This window comes from Prionailurus bengalensis, chromosome C2 (assembly GCF_016509475.1).
Source record: "Prionailurus bengalensis isolate Pbe53 chromosome C2, Fcat_Pben_1.1_paternal_pri, whole genome shotgun sequence".
NCBI lineage: Eukaryota > Metazoa > Chordata > Mammalia > Carnivora > Felidae > Prionailurus > Prionailurus bengalensis.
The window spans coordinates 125,643,975-125,669,260 of NC_057350.1; the positions used below are offsets into that span (position 1 = coordinate 125,643,975).

General features: G+C 37.1%; 1 protein-coding gene across 11 annotated transcripts in view; it reads left to right on the forward strand.

The window, feature by feature from the left end:
* Positions 1–23,575, forward strand: part of CEP70 (centrosomal protein 70) — an 87,710-nt gene extending 64,135 nt beyond the window's left edge. For all 11 annotated transcript variants that reach the window (XM_043595283.1, XM_043595286.1, XM_043595292.1 and 8 more), the window contains 7 exons: positions 6,082–6,187; positions 13,304–13,474; positions 16,470–16,616; positions 16,790–16,958; positions 17,239–17,353; positions 19,318–19,397; positions 22,852–23,575. In XM_043595283.1, coding sequence (XP_043451218.1) covers positions 6,082–6,187; positions 13,304–13,474; positions 16,470–16,616; positions 16,790–16,958; positions 17,239–17,353; positions 19,318–19,397; positions 22,852–22,913 — 850 coding nt within the window. In that variant the 3' untranslated portion in view covers positions 22,914–23,575. The remainder of the gene's footprint in view (positions 1–6,081; positions 6,188–13,303; positions 13,475–16,469; positions 16,617–16,789; positions 16,959–17,238; positions 17,354–19,317; positions 19,398–22,851) is intronic.
* The last annotated feature ends 1,711 nt before the right edge of the window (positions 23,576–25,286 follow it).

Here is a 25,286-nt window from a genome sequence, read left to right on the forward strand (position 1 = left end):
TGGTTACCTCATAGTGGCCTAAGCTTGAAATTACCAGACTGATGGGGGAAAATGGCAGAGAAGGATATTTTTGAGTGGTGGCTGGCTGACTCAGTTGTCAGAGCATGTTTCTTGTTCCCAGGGTTGTGAGTTGAAGCCCCATGTTGGGCATGGAACCTACTTTAAAAAAAAAAGTTATTTTCTTACTAAGGTGTATTTTCTCAAAAGGATATTTCTGGTTCCACAGTTTAAAAACAATTGCTACTGTGTTGTATTTGACTGTATACTTATGCTAAATAAGAACAAAAAAAGGCATTTGCCTGATATAACAAGGGCAAAGATTTTAACCAGAAAATTGTCTTTGAAAGTCATAGAGGAATTGCAAGGGAATCACTGAAATTAGAGATGACAAGCCTCTGATTTTTGTTGGTGCTAGTCATGGCCTGAATAATACATAGACTCATCATACTTTAAAAGTAGTAGGAAGAATGCAGTGAGCCATTCACATCCATCACTTAACGGTACTTTTCTTGACTTTGAAAAGCAGAGCAGAGCTTCAAACTGCCTCAGAGCAGTTTGAAAAAGTTGGCCCTCAAATAGTAGTAGTGTTTTCTGAAGATTATCTAGGTGTATTCTTTCATTCAAAGGAATGGAACTTGAGGAGGTAGTGTGGGGAGCATTGGGGGGAAATATTTTGAAAACTATGTGAGTTAATATATGCATTAGATGTATTAAATCAATTGTATTAACATAAGTTGATTCAGTTTTCAGTGACAGCTGTGTTTCTTCCTTTCTATGGCAACACATGCCACAGAGAAAGGCAAGTATTTTGGACATCTAGGAATTGACATACTAGTTACATTAAGATAGTGCAGAAGGAAAACAAAAAAAGAAAAGCGAAGTGGAAGGTTTGGAAAGGCTTCAGCCAATAGTTCAATTAATGTTTTTCCCTTCCTACTATTGCTTAATATTTTGGGTACCTTTAGTACTTCCTACTATGTACTTGGTATTCTGGTTACTGGAATTGCAGTGGTAAGTCAAATAGAAAGGGTCTCTGCCCTCATGGAGATACCTGGAAGGAGAAGGATGATGAAAAAAAATAAAACCAATTTGATACAGTGTAAGTACTGAATGTGAAATAGTATGAGTTGCTGTTGTGTGTGTTTGGACAAGAGGTGGTAGTGACAAGGTCACAGGGAGCAGTAGTGGCGGAAATGAGAAGTGTTTGGAATATTGGAACTAGAACAAGACTTGGTGATGGATTGGATATAGGCAGCTGAGGGGGAAAAAATCAAGACTCCTCAGTTACAGGCTTGAATAGTTTTGGGCCAACAACTAGTTGTTAGTGTCTCAGTGAGATAGGGAAACTGGTTGAGAAGCAACTTGGAAAAGGAGGATGTAGGGAGGTAAAAAGAGGAGAAGGTGTCGATAGATGTTATAGTGAATATATCAAAGTCTTCAAAAGGAAATGAAGGCCTGAAGAAACAGTTTAAGCTGAGCATTTTTTTTTAAACTAATGTTTGATAAAGTGGAAAATTGTGGAAAACATAATAGGACAAAAGAGCATGAACCAAGTACACTGGGGAAAACTCGGATTCTTTCTTGGAATCCCTCTGTCTTCAGAGATGAAGATGGTCCTTTCCTCTAGGTATAGGGAGGGCACCTAGTACATAAGGCTCTCATGATCTGCTTCAGGAGAGAAGTAGGAGGTCAGAGAGTCCTTCCGGCACCTGCCGTGTCTCAAATTCTTTTGGCTTAAAACATGTCCTATGTCAAAGTGGCATATTTTGAAGTGGCATATCCTGATCCCCTTCGAAGGAATTTTACTCACTTAAAGGCAAGTATATTAGTGAAGATATAAACACACTGTCATGTACTTACGTATACATAGAGATAGGTAGTCAGTTCTCACTATTCAGATTCCATATTTGTGAATTTGCCTAACCTGCTAAAATTTATCTTTAATCCCCACATGAATAGTTGTGGCACTTTCATGATCATGTATGGACATGCCCAACACACATTTGCAGCTGTTGAACAGGTGATGGTCTTTCCTCTTGTTTCAGCTCTCATAGCTGTGCAGAAGCATTCTTTGTGTTGTTCTAGTGCCACTTTTTTTTTTTTTGGATTTTTGTGCTTTTTGTTGGTGATTTCCCCAAGATGGGCCACCAAGCATAGTGTTGAAGTGCTGTCTAGTGTCCCTTCTGAGTGGGAAGAAGGCTGTCATGAGGCTTACAGAGAAAATAAACGTGCTAAATAAATTTCACTTAGGTGTGAGTTACACCACTGTTAGCCATGAGTTCAGTGTTAATGAATCAACAGTAGTAAATAAGGTATCTTTAAACGTTAACACACATAAAATAAGCTTATATATTAATCAGTTGAGGAAAATGTTTCCAGATGCATGCAGGAATCTGACTCTGTATTAACCCTAGGAGCAGTGGTTCAATCTTTGTGGTGTTTGTGGTGACATTATAGAATAAAACTATCATGAATAATGAGAATTGAGTGTATATATTTTTGTTGTTCATTTGAGCTCTCGTCTTTAAACTCACCTTTCGCTATTTAAAAAAAAATTTTTTTAATGTTTATTTATTTTGAGAGAGAGAGCATGAGCATGCAAGTGGGGCAGAGAGAGAGAATCTCAAGCAGACCCCATGCTGTCAGAGCCCAACATGGGGCTCAGTCTCATGAACTGTGAGATCATGACCTGAGCCGAAATCAAGAGTCAGATGCTTGACTGAACCACCCAGGAGCCTCTGACTTTTCACTATTAGCCTTTAAAATTATGATTTAGAACCAATCCCTGCTATATTTTTCTGTTGGATTTTGTAGAAATTATTTATGCTTTAGAAATTTAAATTTGTAATTTAAAAGTTAATATATATTTTTTTAATTTGGAACTTCTGTAGAATCTAGATATGAAAACAGGGAATTAGAAATGTTAGATAACTTGCCTATCACATGGGTGGTATATGGAAGAACTTGAAAAGAAATTAGATTTGTACCCAATCATTCTGACTCTTAGCCATCATCCTAATTGGAACCAACAAAACACCTGATGAAAACGTTTTTTTAAGGTAAAGCTTTTCCAATTTTCATTTTCTGCAGTGGCAGAGGTAGAATATTTTTTCAAAGAACTACAAATGTTGGGCAAATAATTAAAAATAAAATATCCTGTCAGCCTGGTGAATTCTCTCCACATATGTAGAAAAAGGAACAATTTTATTACTGAATAAACATCTAACTAGACTGTGATGTACATTATAGGCAGTCTGCCAAAAAAATTACAAAGACAGAAATCTCTATTATATAGCCATGCATATACAATCCATTACATACATGTGAATTGTCTTTATCCTAAGGAAAAATAAAGCTTTCCATGTTTTTAATAAGCAGAAAGTTAACAACCTAGAGCCAGGAGCCTAGGCAGACACAGGGAGACAAGGCACCTTCCTCCCTGATGTCTAAGATTTGGTTCTAAGTCTCCCAAGAATGAAAGACATTCCTAGGATGTAAACTTGGCAAGAGCCTTATTTAAATGTTAAAAAGATTTCCGTACTTCTTAAAGAGAGAAGGGATTTACAAGTTTTCCAAAAAAAATGCTATAAGAAAAGAAGGGGAAAGTCTCTCTCCCCTTTTAGAACCTGAGAGAATTCAATTTTTTTTCTTTAGATTTGTAGTTGCCTTTCAGCTAATCAATCTTTAATAGCAAATGAATCTATTTAACATGGGAACACATGGACTTTTCTTATTTGAGTTAATATTACAAAGAGGTTGATTATAAAATTCGGTTGTTAGGAAGTGATCAAATAGGTCTGCCAGTACAAGATAAGTGAAGGTATTACACTAATTCCATTTAATTTCAGTGGTATTTATATTTTGCTAGGAGAAAACAAAATCAGAATCCTGTCACCCTGGTATTGAGCTGATGGATTTCAAGGTCATCAGAGGACAGTGAACCAAACTGAAATGCACAACCAAGTCTTTATTCACTTACTGCAATAGTATAAGCAGCCAAAAAATGTTCTGTTTTTAGTGTTCCGTTCTTCTCATTGGAAAGGTATCAGGCAAGGGTCAGTGAATGACATGATGTGCAGATGGGAGGAAACATATTACTGCCTAGGAGCCCTGCACAAAAGACTCCTGCTGTTTCATGGGCCTGGGGAAGGCCTTGGAGTGGAAAATACTGAGTCAGAGTGGAGAAAAGTATATTAGTCAGGACTCCTCCCCACAAGGAGAAGTGAAAAGACCTCAGTCAGGGCCACCCCACTAAAGAGCTTCTGGATGGAGGCACTAATGCAGAAATGCTGGTGAGCACGGCTGGCCAAGGGGTCACAAGGGAAGGGTGAAGTCCCGGGGTCTGAGTTCTTGACAGCAACTCCCTCCAGAGATTGCAGTGCCCAGGCTGTGCACCAAGTCTGATGTGGGAGGGCAACTTCCTCTCACAGAGCTTTCCAGACAAAGCATTTGTAATTGTCAGTGGTTTGGGCCTGAAAGGTAACACTTAGGATTTTTGCCTGGAGCTAGACTTCTCCCCTAGACAAACAGCTACCTTCAGAGTTGTAGCGTTGGAGTTGATAGATTGAAGGAAACCTACCCTCTTTTCGTCTTAATCATATAAAAAAATCCTAGGAATGTAGAGAAAAGAACTTAGGGAACATACAGCTCTGAGAGGTTTGTATTGGTCTCTACATGTATTTTGTATCTTTGTGACTAAATAAGCAGGAGCTATAAAAACAAAATTGGCATTCCACTTTTCAACTGGTCCCTCATCTCCAGAATGGGAGCCATCATGAGATCATAGAAAGGCTTCAGATATGGTTAAAAGCTATAAAGTATCTGTACATAGAAGCCTATTGTACAGAGATGGCTCTAGAAAGCAGGAGACAGCACCGCATATTTTAAGCTGGAGGGACAGTTTTCTGGGTTTCCCAAACTCCACAAAGAAACACAGCTCTTGCTTCTAGCAACATGGAATGAGTGTCCACTAAGTATGTAAAGAATCTTTTCGCTGCTCTTAGGGGTTTTGTGGCCCTTAGGTCCTGCTCACTGCTTTGGATACAATAAAACAATCCTAGCATATTTCTGAGTACAGCCTACTCTCCTACAGCATAGGTTTCTAAAACATCAATGAACTCATATGCAATTGGGAAATAAGAGAATGATTAGTAGTGTAACATGGGCATCACATTATTTATGTGAGTTTTCTTAGTTACAAGGAGCTAGAATAGCCGTAGTATTATAGCTTTCAGGAAGGGGAAAGCGTTGCTAGTACATAGGCAACTGCTCTGTCAGCCCTGTTTTAAGAAAATTTATTTTTTTTTAATTTTTTTAACATTTATTTATTTTTTGAGAGACAGAGAGAGACATAGCATGAGCTGGAGAGGGGCAGAGAAACAGGGAGTCACAGATTCCAAAGCAGGCTCCAGGCTCTGAGCTTTCAGCACAGAGCATGATGTGGGGCTTGAATGCACAGACCGTGAGATCATGACCTGAGCCAAAGTTGGTCGCTCAACCGACTGAGCCACCCAGTCGCCCCCCAGTTTTTTTTTTTAATGTTTATTTTTGAAGAAGGGAGAGACAGTGTGTGAGTGGGGAAGGAGCAGAGAGAGAGAGGGAGACACAGAATCGCAAGCAGGCTCCAGGCTCTGAGCTGTCAGCACAGAGCCCATCACAGGGCTCGAACTCACAGACCGCAAGATCATGACCTGAGCCGAAGTCGGATGCTCAACCGACTGAGCCACCCAGGCGCCCCTTAAGAAAATTTAAAATGAGAGACTGCACCCAGGACTCCCTCCTTGACCCCCAGCATCAGACAGACTCTAGGATGGAGGCAAGTTGCACTTTCCCCCTTGCCCTCCTTGCCTGTTTTAACCTCCACTTCTTCGGCCTCGTCTCCATTTCCATCTTCGTAGTCTAGGCTCATAAAATTAAATTAAAAAAATTTATACGTGCATATGCACGCATTCACACACACATGTATATGTAAAATGATATAAAGCTGTTGGAGGGGAGCTGAATCATTGGCTTAGTTTGTTTTCTTAGTCCGGTGTCTAGGAAAGCATTTTGTATTATCTTGATTTATTTTCTCCCTTTTAGATTAAAGGATCTTCTCAGTCAAAAAAAGGTGGAGGACCCAGAGAAACAAGATGAACCCAGCAAAGACAACCAGCAGCAGGCCCTAATTGACCAGAGATACTTTCAGGTACTGAACAGCTGGCAAAGAGACTGGTGTTGGTAGAGAACCTTGGTTTCGTTTTTCTTTTATTCTTTAATTTTTTTTTAGTTTTTATTTACATTCCAGTTAGTTAACATACAGTAAAATATTAGTTTCAATTATATAATAGAGTGATTCAACACATCCATACAATACTCAGTGCTCATCACAAGGGCACTCCTTAATCCCCATCACTAATTTCACCCATCCTCCCACCCACCTTCCTTCTGTTATCCATCAGTTTGTTCTCTATAGTTTTTTCCCTTAGCTCATTTGTTTTCTTTTTCTTTAATAAAAAAAAAAAATTTTTTTTTAATTTTTAAGTAATCTCTTTACCCAACATGGGGTTTGAACTTTCAAGCCCAACATCAAAAGTCACATGCTCCACCACCTGAGCCAGCCAGGCGCCCTTATTTTGTTTCTTAAGTTCGACATATGACTGGAACCATATGGTATTTGTCTCTCTCTCAGAGACAAAATATTAGCATAATACTTTCTAGCTCCATCTATGTCATTGCAAATGGTAAGATTTCATCATTTTTTATGACTATAATATTCCATTATGCATATGCACATCTTCTTTATCCATCAATCAGTCAATGGACACTTGGCTATTATAGATAATGCTATAAACATCAAGATGCATTTATCTCTTTCTGTTAGTATTTTTGTATTTTTTGGGTAAATAGTAGTACAATTACTGGACCATAGGGTAGTTCTGTTTTTAACTTTTTGAGGAAACTCCATACTGTTTTCCAGAGTGGCTGCACAGTTTGACCCCCACCAACAGTGCAAGAGGGTTCCTTCTTCTCCACATCCTCGCCTACACCTGTTTCTTGTGTTGTTTGGATGCTTTTTATTTCTTTTTGTTGTCCGATTGCTGTGGCTAGGACTTCCAGTACCATGTTGAATAAAAGTGGTAAGAGTGGATATTCTTGTCTTATTCCTGTTCATAGAGGAAAAGCTCTCAGTTTTTCCCCATTTAGGATGATGTTATCTGTGTTTTTGTTCACATATGGCTTTTACATGTTGAGTTATGTTCCCTCTAAACCTACTTTGTTGACGGTTTTTATCATGAATGAACATTGTACTCTGTCATACGCTTTTTCTGCATCTATTGAAATGATCATATGGTTCTTATCCTTTCTTTCAATTAATGTGATGTATCATGTTGGTTGATTTGCAAATATTGAACAACGCTTGCAACCCAGGAATAAATCCCACTGAATTGTGGTGAGTGTTTTTTTTAAATGTATTGTTGGATTAGGATGCTAATATTTTATGGAGAATTTTTGCATCTGTTCATCAGCAATATCGGCCTGTAGTTCTCTCTCTCTCTCTCTCTCTCTCTCTCTCTCTCTCTCTCTCTTTTGAAGTTTGTTTATTTAGAAAGAGAGTTTATTTTATTACCAACTCATTTCATTTGCTGGTTATTGGTCTGTTCAAGTTTTCTATTTCTTGCTGTTTCAGTTTTGGTAATTTATATGTTTCTAAGAATTTATTCATTTCTTCTAGGTTGTCTAATTTTTTGGCATATACTTCATAATATTCTCTTACAATTGTTTGTGTTTCTGTGGTGTTGGTTGTTACTTCTCTCTGATTTGTGACTTTATTTGGGTTCTTTCTCTTTTCTTTTTGATAAGTGTGTCTAGAAGCTTATCAATTTTCTTGATCTTTTCAAAGAACCAGCTCCTGGTTTCATTGATCTGTGCTATTGTTTTTTAGTTTCTATATCATTTATTTCTGCTCTAATATTTACTATTTCCTTCCTTCTGCTGGCTTTAGGCTTCATTTGTTCTTTTTCTAGTGCCTTTAGGTATAAGATTAGGTTGTTTGAGATTTTTCTTCTTAAGGTAGGCCTGTTTTGCCATTTAACTCCCTCTTAGGGATTCCCTCTTAGGATTGCTTTTGCTGCATCCCAAAGGTTTTGGACCATTGTGTTTCATTTTCGTTTGTTTCCATGTATTTTTAAAATTTTCTTCTTTGATTTTTTGGTCGACCCATTCATTGTTTAGTGCATGTTGTTTAATCTCCATGTATTTGTGGTCTTTCCAGATTTTTTTCTTGTGGTTAATTTCTAGTTTTATACTGTTGTGGTCAGAAAAGGTACACAGTATTATTTGAGTCTTTTTGTATTTGTTGAGGCCTGTTTTGTGACCTAATTTGTGATCTCTTCTGGGGAATATTCATGTACACTTGAAAAGAGTGTATATTCTCTTGTTTAAGGATGGCATATTCTGAATATGTCTGTTAAGTCTATCTGGTCCAGTGTGTCATTCAAAGGTTTTGTTTTCTTGTTTATTTTCTGTTCAGATAATTTGTCCATTGATGTAAGTGGGGTGTTAAAGTTCCCCATTCTTACTGTATTCGAACTTTAGTTTTCATCTCAGTTTAATAAGTTATCAGGTGGTAAAGAATATTTGTATTTGTGTGTGCTTATCCTGTTTTACCATGGCATGTCTTCTTGGCTAAAAACACTGTAGGTAGCTTGACTTAGAATTTGTCTTACTCCTTGAGAGACTTTGGCCTAATTAAAAGTAGGGTAGTAAAAAGCTGATAAGATTTTTAAGATTGGCCTGTAGTTCTCACTCTCTCTCTTTTTTAAAGTTTGTTTATTTATTTATTTACTTAGAGAGGGGGAGTTTTTTGTTTACTACCCATTTCATTTGCTGGTTGTTGGTCTGTCCTATTCTCCTCTCTTAAGCCATTTCTCTTTTTATTGTTTGTGTTGTTGCTTTTGTTGGTATTATTATTATGACTGTTATTATACATAAATTTATTTTCTTAAGGTCCTACATGGTTTTGTTTTTATTTAGATATTTAGTCCCTCTGAATTTTAATTTTCTATGTGGTGTCATGTAGAGATCTTACCTTAGTGATTTTTTTTAATGTTTATTTGTTTTTGAGAGACATACTATGAGTGGGGGAGGAGCAGAGGGAGGGAGGCACAGAATCTGAAGTAGGCTCCAGGCTCTAAGCTGTCAGTACAGAGCCTGATGCGGGGCTCAAGCTCACAAACCGTGAGATCATGATCTGAGCCAAAGTCGGACACTCAACTGACTGAGCCACCCAGGTGCCCCTAACCTTAGTGATTTTTATATACCATTTATTGAATAGATAGTGATCAAGCCAGCCTGTTTACTGACTGAACTGGGCCTGTGCTCATATTTTATTGGACTCAAACAGGGTTTTATAAACTTTGAATTTAATTACTAATATTTTAAAAATTAAGATATTTTATTTGTTCTTTTTTCTACCTTCTCTTAAAAAGCTACAGAATCTGGCAACAAATTCCTGCATAGTCCTTATCAGAGCAGAATTATGCCTTTCTCTTATCACATATGGGCATGTGCTCTTTAGTTAGCCATAGCCCCTGGCCATGCTTGCTTCACTCACTCATGGTCTTAACTTGCTTCTAGATGCATTTGAGTTTGCAGTTTCTCATAGACATTCTTTCTCTACTTCACTGAAATGAAACCTCTGTCATATCCACTCATATGCGTAGGTTTATTTATTTCTAGACTCCTTAGTCTATTCCATTTTTATACTATTTCCCATATTCTTTTACTTTCTGTAATTTTATAATAGGTTTTGATACCTTTTAGGAAAAAAATCTTATGCATTGTTCTTTTAAAATTTTTCCTTTATTGTATTTTTAGCACATTTACTCTCCTGGATGAACAGTTTTTCAGATTCAAAAATAGATCCTGTTGAGAGGAACTGAAATTGAATTAACTTTTTAGATTAATATTTGGAAAGATGACACATTTGCATTTTTTAATCATCTCAGAAATATGTCTCTAATTTTCTTTAGGCCTTCCTTTATAGCCTTGAATAAAGTTTTATGTATATATTTTTTCAATTTTTTTAAACAGCTATTTTTTTTTTATGTTTATTGACTTTTGAGAGAGAGAGAGAATACACATGAGTGTAGAGACAAGGAGACAGAATCTGAAGCAGGCTCCACGCTCTGAGCTGTCAGCGCAGAGCCCAACTCAGGGCTCAAACTCATGGACCGCTAGGTCATGATCTGAGCCGAAGTTGGATGCTTAACCGACTGAGCCACCCAGGCACCCCTATATATTTTTAAATTTAGCTCTTGGATGTTTCTTGTTAGGTTTATTTCCTAGGTATTTTATAACTTGTATTGCTATCGAGAATGGCATCCTTTCCTCTATTACATTTTTTAATTGGTTGTTGCTGGTTCTTCATATATCTGTGTTGATTTTCATTTCCAGGCAATTTTCTGAAAACAGATTTTTTTTTGATAAATCTCTTGTACCCAGCATGTAACTGAATTTCTTTTATTTCATTTTGTTTCTTAGATTCAATTTGAGAGGCTTTGTCCTTTAATAGGCAATTAAACCATCATAGATATTGAGACCTTACTCATATATCTGCTTTTATTCCTGACATCTTTGTTTTCTATTTATATGTTTTCTAGTTCCATTCTTTTTTTTTTTCCCTGAAATTTGCTAGGTTGAGATTTGTCTTCTTTTTATTTTCTAGTACTTACAACATCTGTTATCTTAATTCTTTTCTACTTGTCTAATGTTTACTTTCAAGATACAGTTTTTATCCATATCAAGAGTTTATCAGTATCTGCAAACTGTTTCTGAATAAGATAAGACCTATTTGTGAGTTGCGTTGTTTTTGTTTTAATTCTCATCTCTCTGGTAATTGTTTAAGTCATTTTACTATTTTCTCATTGTTAATTCACATTTTTCTGCCAGTCATCTGACTGTGGTCAAGTCATAAGAAATGCTCTGCTGTCAGTAATAAATCTGTGAAGGGGATTTAGTTTCTCCATTAAAATATGTGTAAATACAAGAGAGGGTGCCTGGGTGGCTCACTTGGCTAGTGTCCGACTTTTGGTTTCAGCTCAGGTCATGATCTCACAGTTTGTGAGTTTAAGCCCCATTTCAGGCTCTGCACTTGATGGTGTGGAGTCTGCTCGGGATTCTCCCCCACCTCTCTGCCCCTCCTGCTCTCTCTCTGTCTCTCTCAAAATAAATAAGCTATGTGAATAAATACATACATACATACAAGAGAAAAAAATGTTGAAATATTCTCTCTTAAACTAAAAAAAAAAACTTGTAAGTAAACATCTGAAGTTTTTTTTTTTTTAGTTTTTTTTTTAACCTTTATTTATTATTGAGAGACACAGAGAGACAGAGCATGAGCAGGGTAGGGGTCAAGAGATGGGGAGACACAGAATCCGAAGCAGGCTCAGCACAGAGTTCGACGTGGGGCTCGAACTCACAAACCGCGAGATCATGACCTGAGCCAAAGTTGGACGCTTAGCCGATGGAGCCATCCAGGCGCCCCAAACATCTGAAGTTTTATTACCAGGAGACCTATGAATATAGCTTGAAGTATGAGTAGGGACAAAGATTCGAGATCAAAATAGTATCTTGTCTTTATGCTTATATAATTATTTATTAAATGATCTGGGCTTGATGGTGGTAAATAAGGAAATTACTTTCCTCCCCCTTTTTTAAAAAATTTATTTGAGAGAAAGAGAGAGCAAGCAAACCAGATAGGGAGAGATGGGAGAGAGAGAATCCCAAGCAGGCTCTGCACTGTCAGCACAGAGTCCAGTGTGGGGCTTGAACTCATGAGCTGTGAGATCATGACCTGAGCCAAAACCAAGAGTCAGATGCTTAATCAACTGAGCCACCCAGGCACACCTACTCTTTTCCCTTTAAACGTGCTATTTTGGGTCTCCTCCTTTCCTTGGATGATATATAAGGTAGAACTCATAACTGTCAACAGGGGGCGTATAGTCACAGATTATACATGTTAAGATATTTAAAATTCACTCCAGGCATTGATAATATTAGGGAGTTACTGTTAAATTTCTTATATATAACAATGGTGTTATGATTTTGTAGGAGAATATGCCTATTTTAAGAGATGCATACTTAAGTATTTGAGGATAAAATTTTATCATGTCTGTATTTTCTTCACATGATTCAGCTAAAAATAGAGTGAGCAAATATGGGAAAATGTTAACAGTTGTTGAATCCAGGTAATGATTATGTGGGTATTTATGATAGTTCATCTTATGTATCAACTTGACTGGGCCATGGGGTGCCCAGATATTTGGTTAAAGATTATTCTGAATATGTCACGTATGAATATGTGAGGGTGTTTATGGATAAGGTTAACATTTGATTTGGTAGAATGGATAAAACAGATTGCCTTCCCTAATGTGAATGGGTCTCATCCAGTCATTTGAAGACATGACTAAAACAAAAAGGGTTAATAAGAGGGAGCCTTTGAGCTGGGACATGAGTTTTTTCCTGCCTTCAAACTTAAATTAAAGCATTGTCTCTTCCTGCGTCTTAAGCCTGTGGGCATTCAAAGTAGAAGTATTTCCTTGACTCTCCTGGGTCTCCAGCTTGCCTACTACAGAAATTGGGACTTCTCAGTTTCCATAATTGTGTGAGCCAATTCCTTAAAATTAATCTCTTTAGATGTATTTATATACATATACATTGTTTCTCTTTCTCTTTAGAGCCTTCATTAATACAGATTTTGGTACTGAGTGGTTGTAGAGGAACAACATATTAAGGATGAGTTCTCTGAATTGGGTCTGGGGTTTCCAGAATTGGCATGATGTTTCCAGGATTTCTGTATAGAATGTGTGGGACTTTATTATTCACTGTCCTTACACTCTGGCCTTTAATTGAAGCTATGAAACAAACAACAGGAAATGACCCCTTTAAACATCTGATTACCTTAAATATGAGGAGATAGAATTAGAGAAATGTGAGACTGTAGCTAAGGATATATTGATGATTATTTTTCCCTGTGTGGATTATAAGAGGTCATTCATAACTACTTTCAAGTCTAAATCATTTGAAATGCATTTTCGCTTTTCTATGAAGTCTGTAGTTCTCATTAGAATTACATGTTTAATTCTGTTGATGCAACTACTGTACTTCCAAAACATTACAGGTGTCAGTTAAAGAGCTTCTTAATGTCCAAAATTAATTCTGAAAATGATGATACATTAACATAGAAAGCACTCCTGTAACCTAAATCACTTGGATAGGACTATGATAGACATTTCAACTAAAACATTGTCTTTTTTTAAAGGTGCTGAGTAGCATCAATTCACTTGTTCACAATCCAAGAGCTCCAGTGATAATTCATAAACAGAGCAAAGGAGGAGCCCAACATTTTCATAAAGATTTTGTTCAAGATTGTGGATTTGAGCATCTTATTCCTATAATAGAAATGTGGGCAGATCAACTGACTTCCCTAAAGGTAAAGGGTTGAATATTCTTCATTATACAGATCCCACTCTACTTTCATCTTCCTCTTTTTGGTGTCTCCATGCTGCAGCCTTTCCTGGCCCTTATTCCTCTTCAGATGTAATATTTTGTTCTTCATTCGTTTTAATTGGGGATTTTTTCCCTCTTCATATTTGAAATAATTTTCCTTCTTTCAAAACTGTCCACATTTGTTTATTCTGTAGAGCAGTTAATAGTCCAAAAGCAGCCAATACTACTTTTACTTATTATATCTATCCATGGAAGATAAAAATTTCTTCACTTTCTTTTTTTTTAAAATTTATTTAATTAATGTATTTTTATTTTAATGTTTTATTATTTATTTTTGAGAGAGAGATAGAGACAGAGTGCAAGCAGGGGAGGCGCAGAGAGAGAGAGAGAGAGGGAGACACAGAATCCGAACCAGGCTCTAGGCTCTGAGCTGCCAGCACAGAGCCCGACATGGGGCTCAAACTCATGGACTGTGAGATCATGACCTGAGCTGAAGGCTGATGTTTAACTGACCAAACCACCCAGGCACCCCCCTTTTTTTGTTTGTTTATTTTAGAGAGAAAGAGAGAATACAAAGAGGGGAGAGATGACAGCAGTACTCTAAAGGGCCAAGCACTGTGCCATGCACATAGTAGATGCTCAGTAAATGTTTATTTACCAGTCTTACTTACCAATTGACCAGTCTTAGAGTTTTAAACTTACAGTAGCTTTGTCCTTTGTGCACAGTTTAAAATAGATTAGGACAGGAGTGCCCGGGTGGCTCAGTCAGTTAAGCGTCTGACTTCAGGTCAGGTTATGATCTCGTGGTTCATTAGTTCAAGACCCTCATCGGGCTCTGTGCTGGCAGCTCAGAGCCTGGAGTCTGTCTTGGATTCTGTTTCTCTCTCTCTCTCCGTCCCTCCCCCACTCACGTGTGCTGTCTATCAAAAATAAATAAACATTAAAAAAATTAAAATAGAGTGGGACAATTTGTCTAGGCCAAGAAGATTAAGTAGGCTGTCATGGAGACTAGAATTAATTTAATTTAGAATCTTTTAAGTTAATTTTTTTCAAGATAAAAACCTGCCTGGAGATAAATGCTATAATAGATGAGTCCTGAACACATAAGTGAAGGAAAGCCTGTCACAAAAGGACACTTATTGTATAATTCCATTTTATGTGAAATGCCCAGAATAGGCAAATCCATAGAAACAGAAAGTAGATTAGTAGTGACCCAGGGATTGGGGACAGGGAAGAATGGGGAGTGGCTGTGAATGGGAATGACATTGCTTTTGGGGGTGATGAAAATGTTCTGAAATTAGGCTCTGCCCTAACAGTACTACTTGTATTGCAAGACATCACTAGCTTATCAACTTAAATTTTATTAGAAATGTTTGCAGAGCCTGCTTGGGATTCTCCCTCACTCTCTCTCTGCCCCTCCCCTACCTGCGTGTGCTCTCCCTGTTTCACAAAATAAATAAATTAAAAACAATAGATCGGAGGTCATCAATATATCATGTTTTGTGTAAGCCCTATATTTACCTGGAGAAAGCAATATAACAGACTTTTTCTAAAATGGTAATGATATTTTAAAAAGGTACTGATTGGGGCGCCTGGGTGGCTCAGTCAGTTAAGCGTCTGACTTCGCCTCAGGTCATGATCTCATGGTCCGTGAGTTTGAGCCTGGCATCAGGCTCTGTGCTGACAGCTCAGAGCCTGGAGCCTGCTTTCGATTCTCTGTCTCCCTCTTTCTCTATACCTCTCCCACTTGTGCTGTCTCTCTTTCTCTCTCAAAAGTAAACATTAAAAAAAAAAAGGTACTGATGATGGTTTGATTTTATATATATGTATATATATATGTACATATATATATGTACGTATATATATATAAAAATATATATAAATACACACAATTCTTGTTTATATATATATATATATAAAATTTTTTAAATGTTTATTTTTGAAAGAGCAAGTGTGAGTGCAATTTGGGGAGGAGGAGAGAGAGAATCCCAAGCAGGTTCCACGCTGTCAGCCTAGAACCTGACACTCAGGACTCAATCCTACGAATCATGAGATCATGACCTCAGCCGAAATCAAGAGTTGGATGCTTAACCGATTGAGCCACTCAGGAGCCCAATGTTTTATATATATATATATATATATATTAAACCTGCCTGGATAATTTTACAGTAAAACCTTGGTTTGTGAGCATAATTCATCCCAGAAACATGCTTGTAATCCAAAGTACTTGTATATCAAAGCAAATTTCCCCATAAGGAATCATGGAAACTCAGAACATTCATTCCACAATCCAGAAATATTCATGTAAAAATGATTACAATACTGTAATCTAATACAAAGTAATAAAGAAAAATAAATTAACCTGCACTTACCTTTGAAAACCTTTGTGGCTGGTGTGAGAGAGACAAAAGAGAGGAGGGTTATACCACTGTCACTAACAGAATCACTGCTGTCTGTTGGCTCAAATGGAATCTTTCTCATTTTGGTCAACTTTAACAAGGAACCTATTCAGTGACCTAGCATTGAAGCAATGCATTCCTAAGCTTACTCTTGTATGGAAAAGCAAAGGACTGTCCATAGGTGCTTTGAAGTGACGAAACATACACTAGTGCTGGTTGAGGGCACCTTCCAAAGTTCTGAAAAATCACTGATTTTTGCCAAACACCATGGCCTGAGACCAAGCATCCGAGCATGGGAGACTGATCACCCACAATCCCTCAGTGAGAGAGAGAGAGAGAGAGAGAGAGAGAGAGAGACCATTGGTTCAGTTGTGATGATGTGACGTTTGGCGTCACATACTACTTGTACTGCAAGACATCACTAGCTTATCAACTTAAAATTTATTAGAAATGTTTGCTCGTCTTGCAGGACACTTGCAGAACAAGTTACTTGGAATCCAAGTTTTTACAGTATTTTATTATCATTATGGAAACTTTTAAAAAAATCAATAATACCATGTTGTTTCTTTTGTTATAAAGGATTTGTATAAGTCCTTGAAAATACTGTCTGCAGAACTGGTGCCTTGGCATAATTTAAAAAAGCAGGATGAAAATGAAGGTATCAGAGTTGAAGATCTGTTATTTATAGTAGATACCATGTTAGAAGAAGTTGAAAATAAGGAAAAGGTAATGCTTAATACTTATGTAAATTTTCACATTTTAATGTAATCTTATCTTAAAAACGGATACTGATACAGATATTGATATTCTACTAGAATTCTATGTCTCTTTAAAGTTTTTATTAAAGCCTTGGGATTATTTTAAGACGTGGACCATCTTTCTCTTTCTCTTTTGGACAGGACAGCAATATACCAAACTTAAAAACTTTGCAAGCTATTGTTTCTCACTTCCAAAAATTATTTGATGTGCCTTCTTTAAATGGAGTCTATCCTCGAATGAATGAAGTTTATACTAGGCTTGGAGAAATGAACAATGCTGTGAGAAACCTCCAAGAACTCTTAGAATTAGGTGATGACTCTTTGCCCTGTCTGGCCCCCATTTAAGAATTATTCCTGATAGATTCTGTGTCTCCCTCTCTCTGACCCTCCCCCGTTCATGCTCTGTCTCTCTCTGTCTCAAAAATAAATAAACGTTAAAAAAAAATAAAAAAGAATTATTCCTGATAAATCAAGTAAAAGTAGGTTAAAATTTTTTAAGTAAACAATTGAGGATAATGGAAGCATAAAGTATTTGATTTAATGATTTTGAAAATTCAGTTTTAAAATACCCTCTTATTTTTTTCTTACAGATAGTTCAACTTCGTTGTGTGTGTTGGTGAGCACAGTTGGAAAATTGTGTAGGCTGATTAACGAGAATATGAATGAGCAGGTTATGCAGGTATTAGGACCTGAAGATCTCCAAAGGTATTTATTTTAAAAAGTTTGCAAAATATTATCCAAAATGCTTGGAGTGATGAAATTAAAGACTTTCAAAACTTTATAAGTTATTTACCTTTCCTGTTTGGGATAGCATCTTTTAAATAATTTGACAGTCTAAAATATCTCACACCTTATAGATAGATGGAGAGAATACCAACCATTTTCAAGGTAAAAATAGATTGTAGGGCCTCTAAGTTTATATAGGGTGGGTCAGGACTCCAGCATTACTGCTCTAAGCCTGTTCCCAGGGGAAATTATATATGGAGAAATTCAGACCTTATTAGCAACATCATGTAAGTGTTCAGAATATATAAACCAGTCCTATTTTTAATATACCACCATAGACCACTTAATAATCACTAACAGTGTATTATTTGATTAAAAGATAAATGTTAAGGATTTTTTTTAAAGCTAGTCATCTCTAAAATAAGATCTGATTTTTTAAAAAAATATTGAAACATTCTAGCTATACTTCAAGCAACTCTCCCCACCCACTCCCCCCAATTTGGTACTGTAACATATGGGAAGAGGAACATATACATAAACCACCTATTCCATATATTATGTAAGTTTTCCAAGAAAAATCCTTACCTAATCTGACACTTGAGTTTTCTGATACTTGATGCTTTTTTTTTTTTTTTAATTTTTTTTTAACTTTTATTTATTTTTAAGAGTGAGAGAGGGGCACCTGCGTGGCTCAGTCGGTTAAGCACCTGACTTTGGCTCAGGTCATGGTCTTAAGACTTGTGGGTTTGAGCACCGCATCAGGCTCTGTGCTGACAGCTCAGAGCCTGGAGCCTACTTCCCATTCTGTCTGTCTCTTTCTCTGCCCCTCCCTGGCTCTCACTCTGTCTCTCTCTCTCTCTCTCACTCAAAAATAAACAGTAAAAAAAATGTTTTCGAGAGAGAAGGAGAGAGACATGGGAGGAGAGCATGAGCGGGGTAGGGGCAGAAAGAGGGAGACAGAGGATCAGAAGCAGGTTCCATGCTGTGAGCGCAAAGCCCAATGCTGGGATTAAACTCAGGAATGTGAGATCAAGACCTGAGCTGAAATCAAGAGTTGGCTGCTGCTCAACCAACTGAACCACCCAGGTACCTGAAAACAAGTGGGTTTTTTTGTTTGTTTTTATTTTTTGAGAGAGAGGGCACAAGTGGAGTGAGGGGGTGTGGAGAGAGAAGCAGGGCTCCAGCTCACCTGATATGGGACTCAAACTCAGGAACCATGAAATCATGACTTGAGCTGAAGTCAGATGCTTAACAACTGAGCCACTCAGGCGCCCCTGATACTTGCTGCTTTTAAAAGGAGCATAGCTCTCATTATTGGTCTTTTTTCCCTTCCCATATTTATACTGTCTACTGATACTTATTCTTAATGTTGAATAGAATACTGGATATATGGGGCGCCTGGGTGGTTCAGTCGGTTGAGCGTCCGACTTCAGCCCAGGTCATGATCTCACGGTCTGTGAGTTCGAGCCCCATGTCGGGCTCTGTGCTGACAGCTCGGAGCCTGGAGCCTGCTTCGGATTCTGTGTCTCCCTCTCTCTGACCCTCCCCCGTTCATGCTCTGTCTCTCTCTGTCTCAAAAATAAATAAAACATTAAAAAAAAATTAAAAAAAAAAAAGAATACTGGATATAAAAACCCATTTTTAGAAAACGTTAAAAAGCAAGGTCTCTTAAAAATCCTTGAGCTAAATGGAAAGTTTTCCACATCAGGAGTGTTACATAAATTTAACTTTGGAACACGTGTTTACACTGATAATAGATATTTCTCTACAAACGTAGTAAAAGGTCAACACAGAGCTCAAAAATCAAGGATTGCAGTAAATGATTATTACATTTATATTTAAATTAGCAGGAAATTTCCTAACATTTTGAAAATGTTTTCTTGTCAATCAAATGCAAACCTTAAGTTGGAAATTCAGTGTAAACTGTGCATTTTTTTTAAAAGCATTATCAACAAATTGGAAGAACATGAGGAATTTTTCCCAGCATTTCAGGCATTTACTAATGATCTACTTGAAATCTTAGGTAAGATCTTTGTTGTTGGTGGTTAAATTTTGAGTCTTAAGATATCATTGGGTTGGAGGGAAGAGTGTTCCTTAGTCACTGTATTAGTGCTTGTACCTAGAAGTGTTTTGTTAGAAAGTGTATAAAAAGCACTACCAGTTCTGGAAACACACTCCTAACTTTCAGTTAGAGTTGGTTAGGGTTGGTCTACAGAACAGAGAAGGTACATATCCTTTAAGGATCTGGGGATTGCCTTTGTTTTGAAATCTTTTTTTATTTTATTTTATTTTTTTTTTTTTTTTTTTTTTAAAGGTTTCTTTTTTTCAAAGTTTATTTATTTTTGGGACAGAGAGAGACAGAGCATGAACGGGGGAGGGGCAGAGAGAGAGGGAGACACAGAACCAGAAACAGGCTCCAGGCTCTGAGCCATCAGCCCAGAGCCTGACGCGGGGCTCGAACTCGCAGAGGGCGAGACCGTGACCTGGCTGAAGTCGGACGCTTAACCGACTGCGCCACCCAGGCGCCCCTGTTTTGAAATCTTAAAAGGAGAAATGGCATTACTCTGGCTGGTCCCAGTTTAACCCTAACTCTGTCATGGCTTAATGAAAAGAAATCGTGGTAGAATTTATGATCTTGGAAGATGTTTTGTGTTGTTTTTTTTTCTTCCTTCTTTTTTTTTTTTTTTTTTTTTTTTTTTTTTTAAGATAGAACTTACTGTGTTTTTTAAATACACAAATTAAATTTCCTTCTCAGGTGATAAGTAATGTAAAATAAACATCTGTATAAAGAAAGACACATTTATAAATCTATATATAGTAGGGAAGATATATATTTGCATTTTTGGTCATATTGAGAGTTTTGTTAGTTTTATCTCTTGAAGGGAAAAAATGTAACTTATTTAGGAATTTTAGGCAAAACAGAGACCCAAGTCTCTTATCTTATAAAATTTTTTTTTCATGTTTATTCATTTTTGAGAGAGAGAGAGTGCAAGTAAGGGTAGGGCAGAGAGAGAAGGAGACACAGGATCTGAAGTAGGCTTCAGGCTCTGAGCTGTCAGCACAGAGCCTGACAAAGGGCTCGAACTCATGAACTGAGAGATCATGACCTGAACCAAAGTCAGATGCTTAACTGACTGAGCCACCCAGGTGCCTCTAAGTCTCTTAAGTGTGATTATATATGGCTATAAAAGTAATTTATCTTACTATTAAGAACATTTTTAAAGTTTAAAGTGATTTATTCAGTGATTAATTTTTTTTTATATAGCTCATTTGAAAGATTTTTTTTTTTTTTTTTTTTTTAAGAATGCCTCCTTGACATAGGAAATTGAATAAGAAGAGGAGGGGGCACCTGGCTGGCTCAGGTGGTAGAGGCTGTGACTCTTGATCTTTTTTTTTTTTTTAATTTTTTTTTTAACGTTTATTTATTTTTGAGACAGAGAGAGACAGAGATGAACGGGGGAGGGTCAGAGAGAGGGAGACACAGAATCTGAAACAGGCTCCAGGCTCTGAGCTGTCAGCACAGAGCCCGACGCGGGACTCGAACTCACGGACCGCGAGATCGTGACCTGGCTGAAGTCGGACGCTTAACCGACTGCGCCACCCAGGCGCCCCGGCTGTGACTCTTGATCTTATGGTTGTGAGTTCAAGCCCCACATTGGGCATAGAGCTGGCATTTAATAAATTTCTTAAATTAGAAGAGAAAATGAGGTTTAGTAGAAGATAAGGGAATGAGTAAATTAAAATTTGGTAAGAAGATGAATAAATGAAAGAAACATCTGACTGGAATATCTAGCCTAGTAAACGTAAAAGTTTTGTGGCCTATTTTATGTAGACTGTGGAAGCAAGGGAGACAGTGACTGAATGTGTTTTAGGCATAGGAATGTGTTGCCTCGTATTCCAAACAGCTTTGTTTCATAGAATAATATTTTTCTTGCTTTGTGGTAGCAGTTAAACAGTGAGGTTCTCATCATTAATAAACATTTCAGTCGGTGTACAGGTAACACTTATTTCAGAATCCTTCTATAGAAACTTCCTCTTAGATATGATACTCAGCATGGTTCATGTGGCATCATTTACTTCCATAAGCCATATCTCTCTGCGGATGAACTCTGTATTTTTGTCACAGTTGAAACTCTGGAGTTACATATGACACTTAACATTGGGAAAGTTAAAATTGTTTGGCAAACATAACTATTTTTATTATTACTAGATGTCATTTTAAGCATTTAGAACTATGGAATGTTGTACTGAATACCAGATATGGAGAAGGACTTTGTTTTCTTACATAAGTGGTATGATTAGCTGAGAATATTCTCATATCAACCAAGATCCTTCTCTGTGGGATTTATTTATAAGGCAGATTTCTCATGTAGTGAAAAAACAAGTGTGATTTCAGAATGGGGTTCAGGAAATAACTTGATCTTGTACCTTACCGTGATATAAAGTATGAATCAAATAATCTGTTGTAGATCTGCATATATATATTTTTTATATCCTGATGCTTTATAAGTGTATCTAGACAAGTATTCTGAGTGAAGTCAGGAGCTTAAATAGCATAGGCTATATATTTAGGCTAAAGGAAAAACAACCAAAATTCAGCTAAACATGGAAGAAGAGAGGTGGAATCTAAGGAAGCATTTTTACATAAAAGAAAATGAATTTATAAACAGTGGCCTAGCAGAATAATGTAGAAAAAAGTGGTCAGAATCTAGAGAACCTCCCACTGGGGCTTTTGGGGCTGGAGTCTAGATAATGAGAGAAAAGGACCTTGCTTCTCCAGTGACCAAGAGCTTTCAGACTGAATTCTAACAGGCTGGTTGGAAGCAGACAGTCTTAGAAAGAGAAACCAAATTCACAAAGAATCTGGCAGAGAAGAACCTGAGCTAGTTTATCTGGTAAGGTGGACCAGACTAAGCTCTGCAGTACATTGCATCTGAGATTTGTACTTTGAGAAGCCTCACACTTTTTATTAGGTAGATATGTTGTTTCATCTAAAAGGTAGACCTCAGAATGATCTTACTAATGAGAAATTTGTCCAGTAGAATTAAGGAAAGGACTGACTATGTTCCATGAGAAGAAATCATTAAGTCCTCAGATGGGTACCCAGAAGAGAGACAGCTTCTACGTAGGATTTCACCATGTAGGCTTACCCATGTAATTATATAGATTTAAAGAGGCAATGATATATTGCAAATGTGGCCAGTATGATCTCTTAATAAGAGGACACTGCTAATGAGATTAATATCAGAGTCAGAGGATACTTGTAGGTATATGGTAGCTTTTACAAACAGATGCCCTGTAAAGCATCTGTGTTTCAATCAGTGATACTCTTATCACCACTATTGTATAAAAATTTCTTGTGCATCAAAGTGCTAGTGTTGCCTTTGCGTTTGAGGTTTTCCTTTGCAGAGAGATTGTCATTTCATCTGAGCCTATCACTAGATAAAGCTATTCTTATTCTTGTTTTTCTGTTACAGAAATTGATGACTTGGATGCCATTGTACCTGCAGTAAAGAAATTAAAAATACTTTCATACTGAAAACAAATCAAATTATTTTTACTGTGTAAATTGCATTCTTAACATTCTGAGTATTTTGTAGGATCGTGCTTTAAGACAAGGGTTAAAAATGTATTTACTCTCAGAATTCATCCCCTTCTTAATATTGGGTCTTCCCATCTATATTTTTGTTAACTTTGAGATTCTTATAGAGAAAATAGTTGCGAAGCTAAAGTGGTAAGTTAACTTTAAATCCTTTAATCTTAAGGAATTCTTGAGTGCTTATAAGATTGTTTTAAAATATAGTGTGTAAGTAAAAGAAAAACTCAGGGAGACAGGTTGCAAACAATAGAAAGATTGCATTTAAATTGAGGGTTTACTGACCTTTTTTATTCTGGGAATAAGGATTGCCAATGGCTGTCTTGAATTCAGTCAATAGGAACCTACTGCTTTCCTGGCAAGGAAATTGCACATTCTACTGAGATATCCTTCATGGCACTTGACCTTTCAAAGCTGGAGGAAGAAAAGGAAGAAGGAAAAAATGTTTTATCTTTGGGTTAGGTTAGGAAATGAATTATGAGGTAATAGAGAGGAGTAGATAATAGTCTCTCATTGAACAAAGTGTCTTTTTTGCAATATTGATGTAATGTACTTTTTATAAGGACATGAAATCTTAAATAAAGTTCTTGTGAAGAATTTCCAAATGTAAGTGTCCTCAGTGACTTATTTGCATTATTCACATATAATGAGTCATATTCTCTTACAAGGCTGAGGCTTGCTGCATTTTATTTTACCAAGAATGCTTTTATTGCTGCTTCTACTTATTCTCTGTTCTCAATATTCAGTCTGAGTTTCTTAAGGGACCAGTGTTACTTCCCCCCCCCCCCCCCCCCGCCCCACCAATCCCTTGCCACTCTGTTATAAGTAGCAGGCCTAGGTTCTTTCTAGATTTAAAATTCTTTGATTTGTTAGGCTGCAGAATCTGAAGCAGGCTCCAGGCTCTGAGCTGTCAGCACAGAGCCTGATGAGGGGCTTGAACTCACAGTGAGATTGTGACCTGAGCCGAAGTCAGATGCTCAACCAACTGAGCCACCCAGGCACCCCTGCAGTTACATTTCTAAACACGAGCCCACAATCTGTGAAAGGACCTGTGTCTTTTGAGAGTTGGGTAGAAAAAGTAATTGGATATTTAATTATGTAAATACTCTGAGCTGATTAGATCACTCCAAGAAATTGCTGTGAGGCAGCTAGGAAATCTAATGTTATTTGAAATGAAAAAATATAATTTAAAAAGTATGTGAATAAATTTTGTTAGCTAGTTTAAGAATCTCTGGTTGACTCTTAGGTTTTTTGTTTGTTTGTTTTTTTGTTTTTTTTTAACGTTTATTTATTTTTGAGACAGAGAGAGACAGAGCATGAATGGGGGAGGGTCAGAGAGAGGGAGACACAGAATCCGAAACAGGCTCCAGGCTCCAAGCTGTCAGCACAGAGCCCAATGCGGGGCTCAAACTCACGGACCGCGAGATCATGACCTGAGCCGAAGTCGGACGCTCATCCGACTGAACCACCCAGGCGCCCCTTAGCTCTTAGTTTAAAACAAGTTTCAAACTCTTCCTCAGAGGCCTCACGAGTTTTTTGGAGGATCACTGAATGGGACAGTGCCACTAGTAAGAACTTGAGGCCCCCTCTGTTGGATCTACTTTTATCCAGTTTTAATTATTTAAAATATAAGTAAAGTACTGAAATTAGTGTTTAGCCCCTTTTTAACTTTTTAATTATGGAATAATTGATTAGTAGGTTGAACATATTTAAAGTATACAATTTGATAAGTTTTGATGCACCTATACCTGTGAAACCCATCACCACAATCAAAATAATAAACATATCAATCTCTCTCCAAAGCTTCTCTCTTTGCTCTTGGTAATTTACCCAGCCCCTTGCCACCCCTAAGCAACAACTAATCTGTTCTCTGTCATTATAGACTCGTTTGCATTTTATGGGATTTCATGTAAATGGAATCATAAAATTGATTTTAAAAAGTTGTTTCCTTTTTTTGTCTGGCCTCTTTCACCATAATTGTTTCGAGATTTTTGCATGTTGCATTTATTAATAGTTCATTCCTTTCTATTGCTGTGTAGTATTCCATTGTATGAATATACCACAATTTGTTTATCCATTCACCTAGTGATGGAGATTTTAGTTATTTTCCAGTTTTTTACTACTACAAATAAAACTGCTATAAACATTCATGTTCAGACTGTTATGTGGACATACCTGGTATCCAGTGTCTTGAAAACTGTTGTTTCATGTATTTTGTCTGTTCTTTGTTTTGTTTTGGTTCTGGTTGGTACAGGTGGAAGGGTAAATTTGGTTTCTGTTACTCCATCCTGGTTAAAAGTGGAAGTTTAGAAGTAT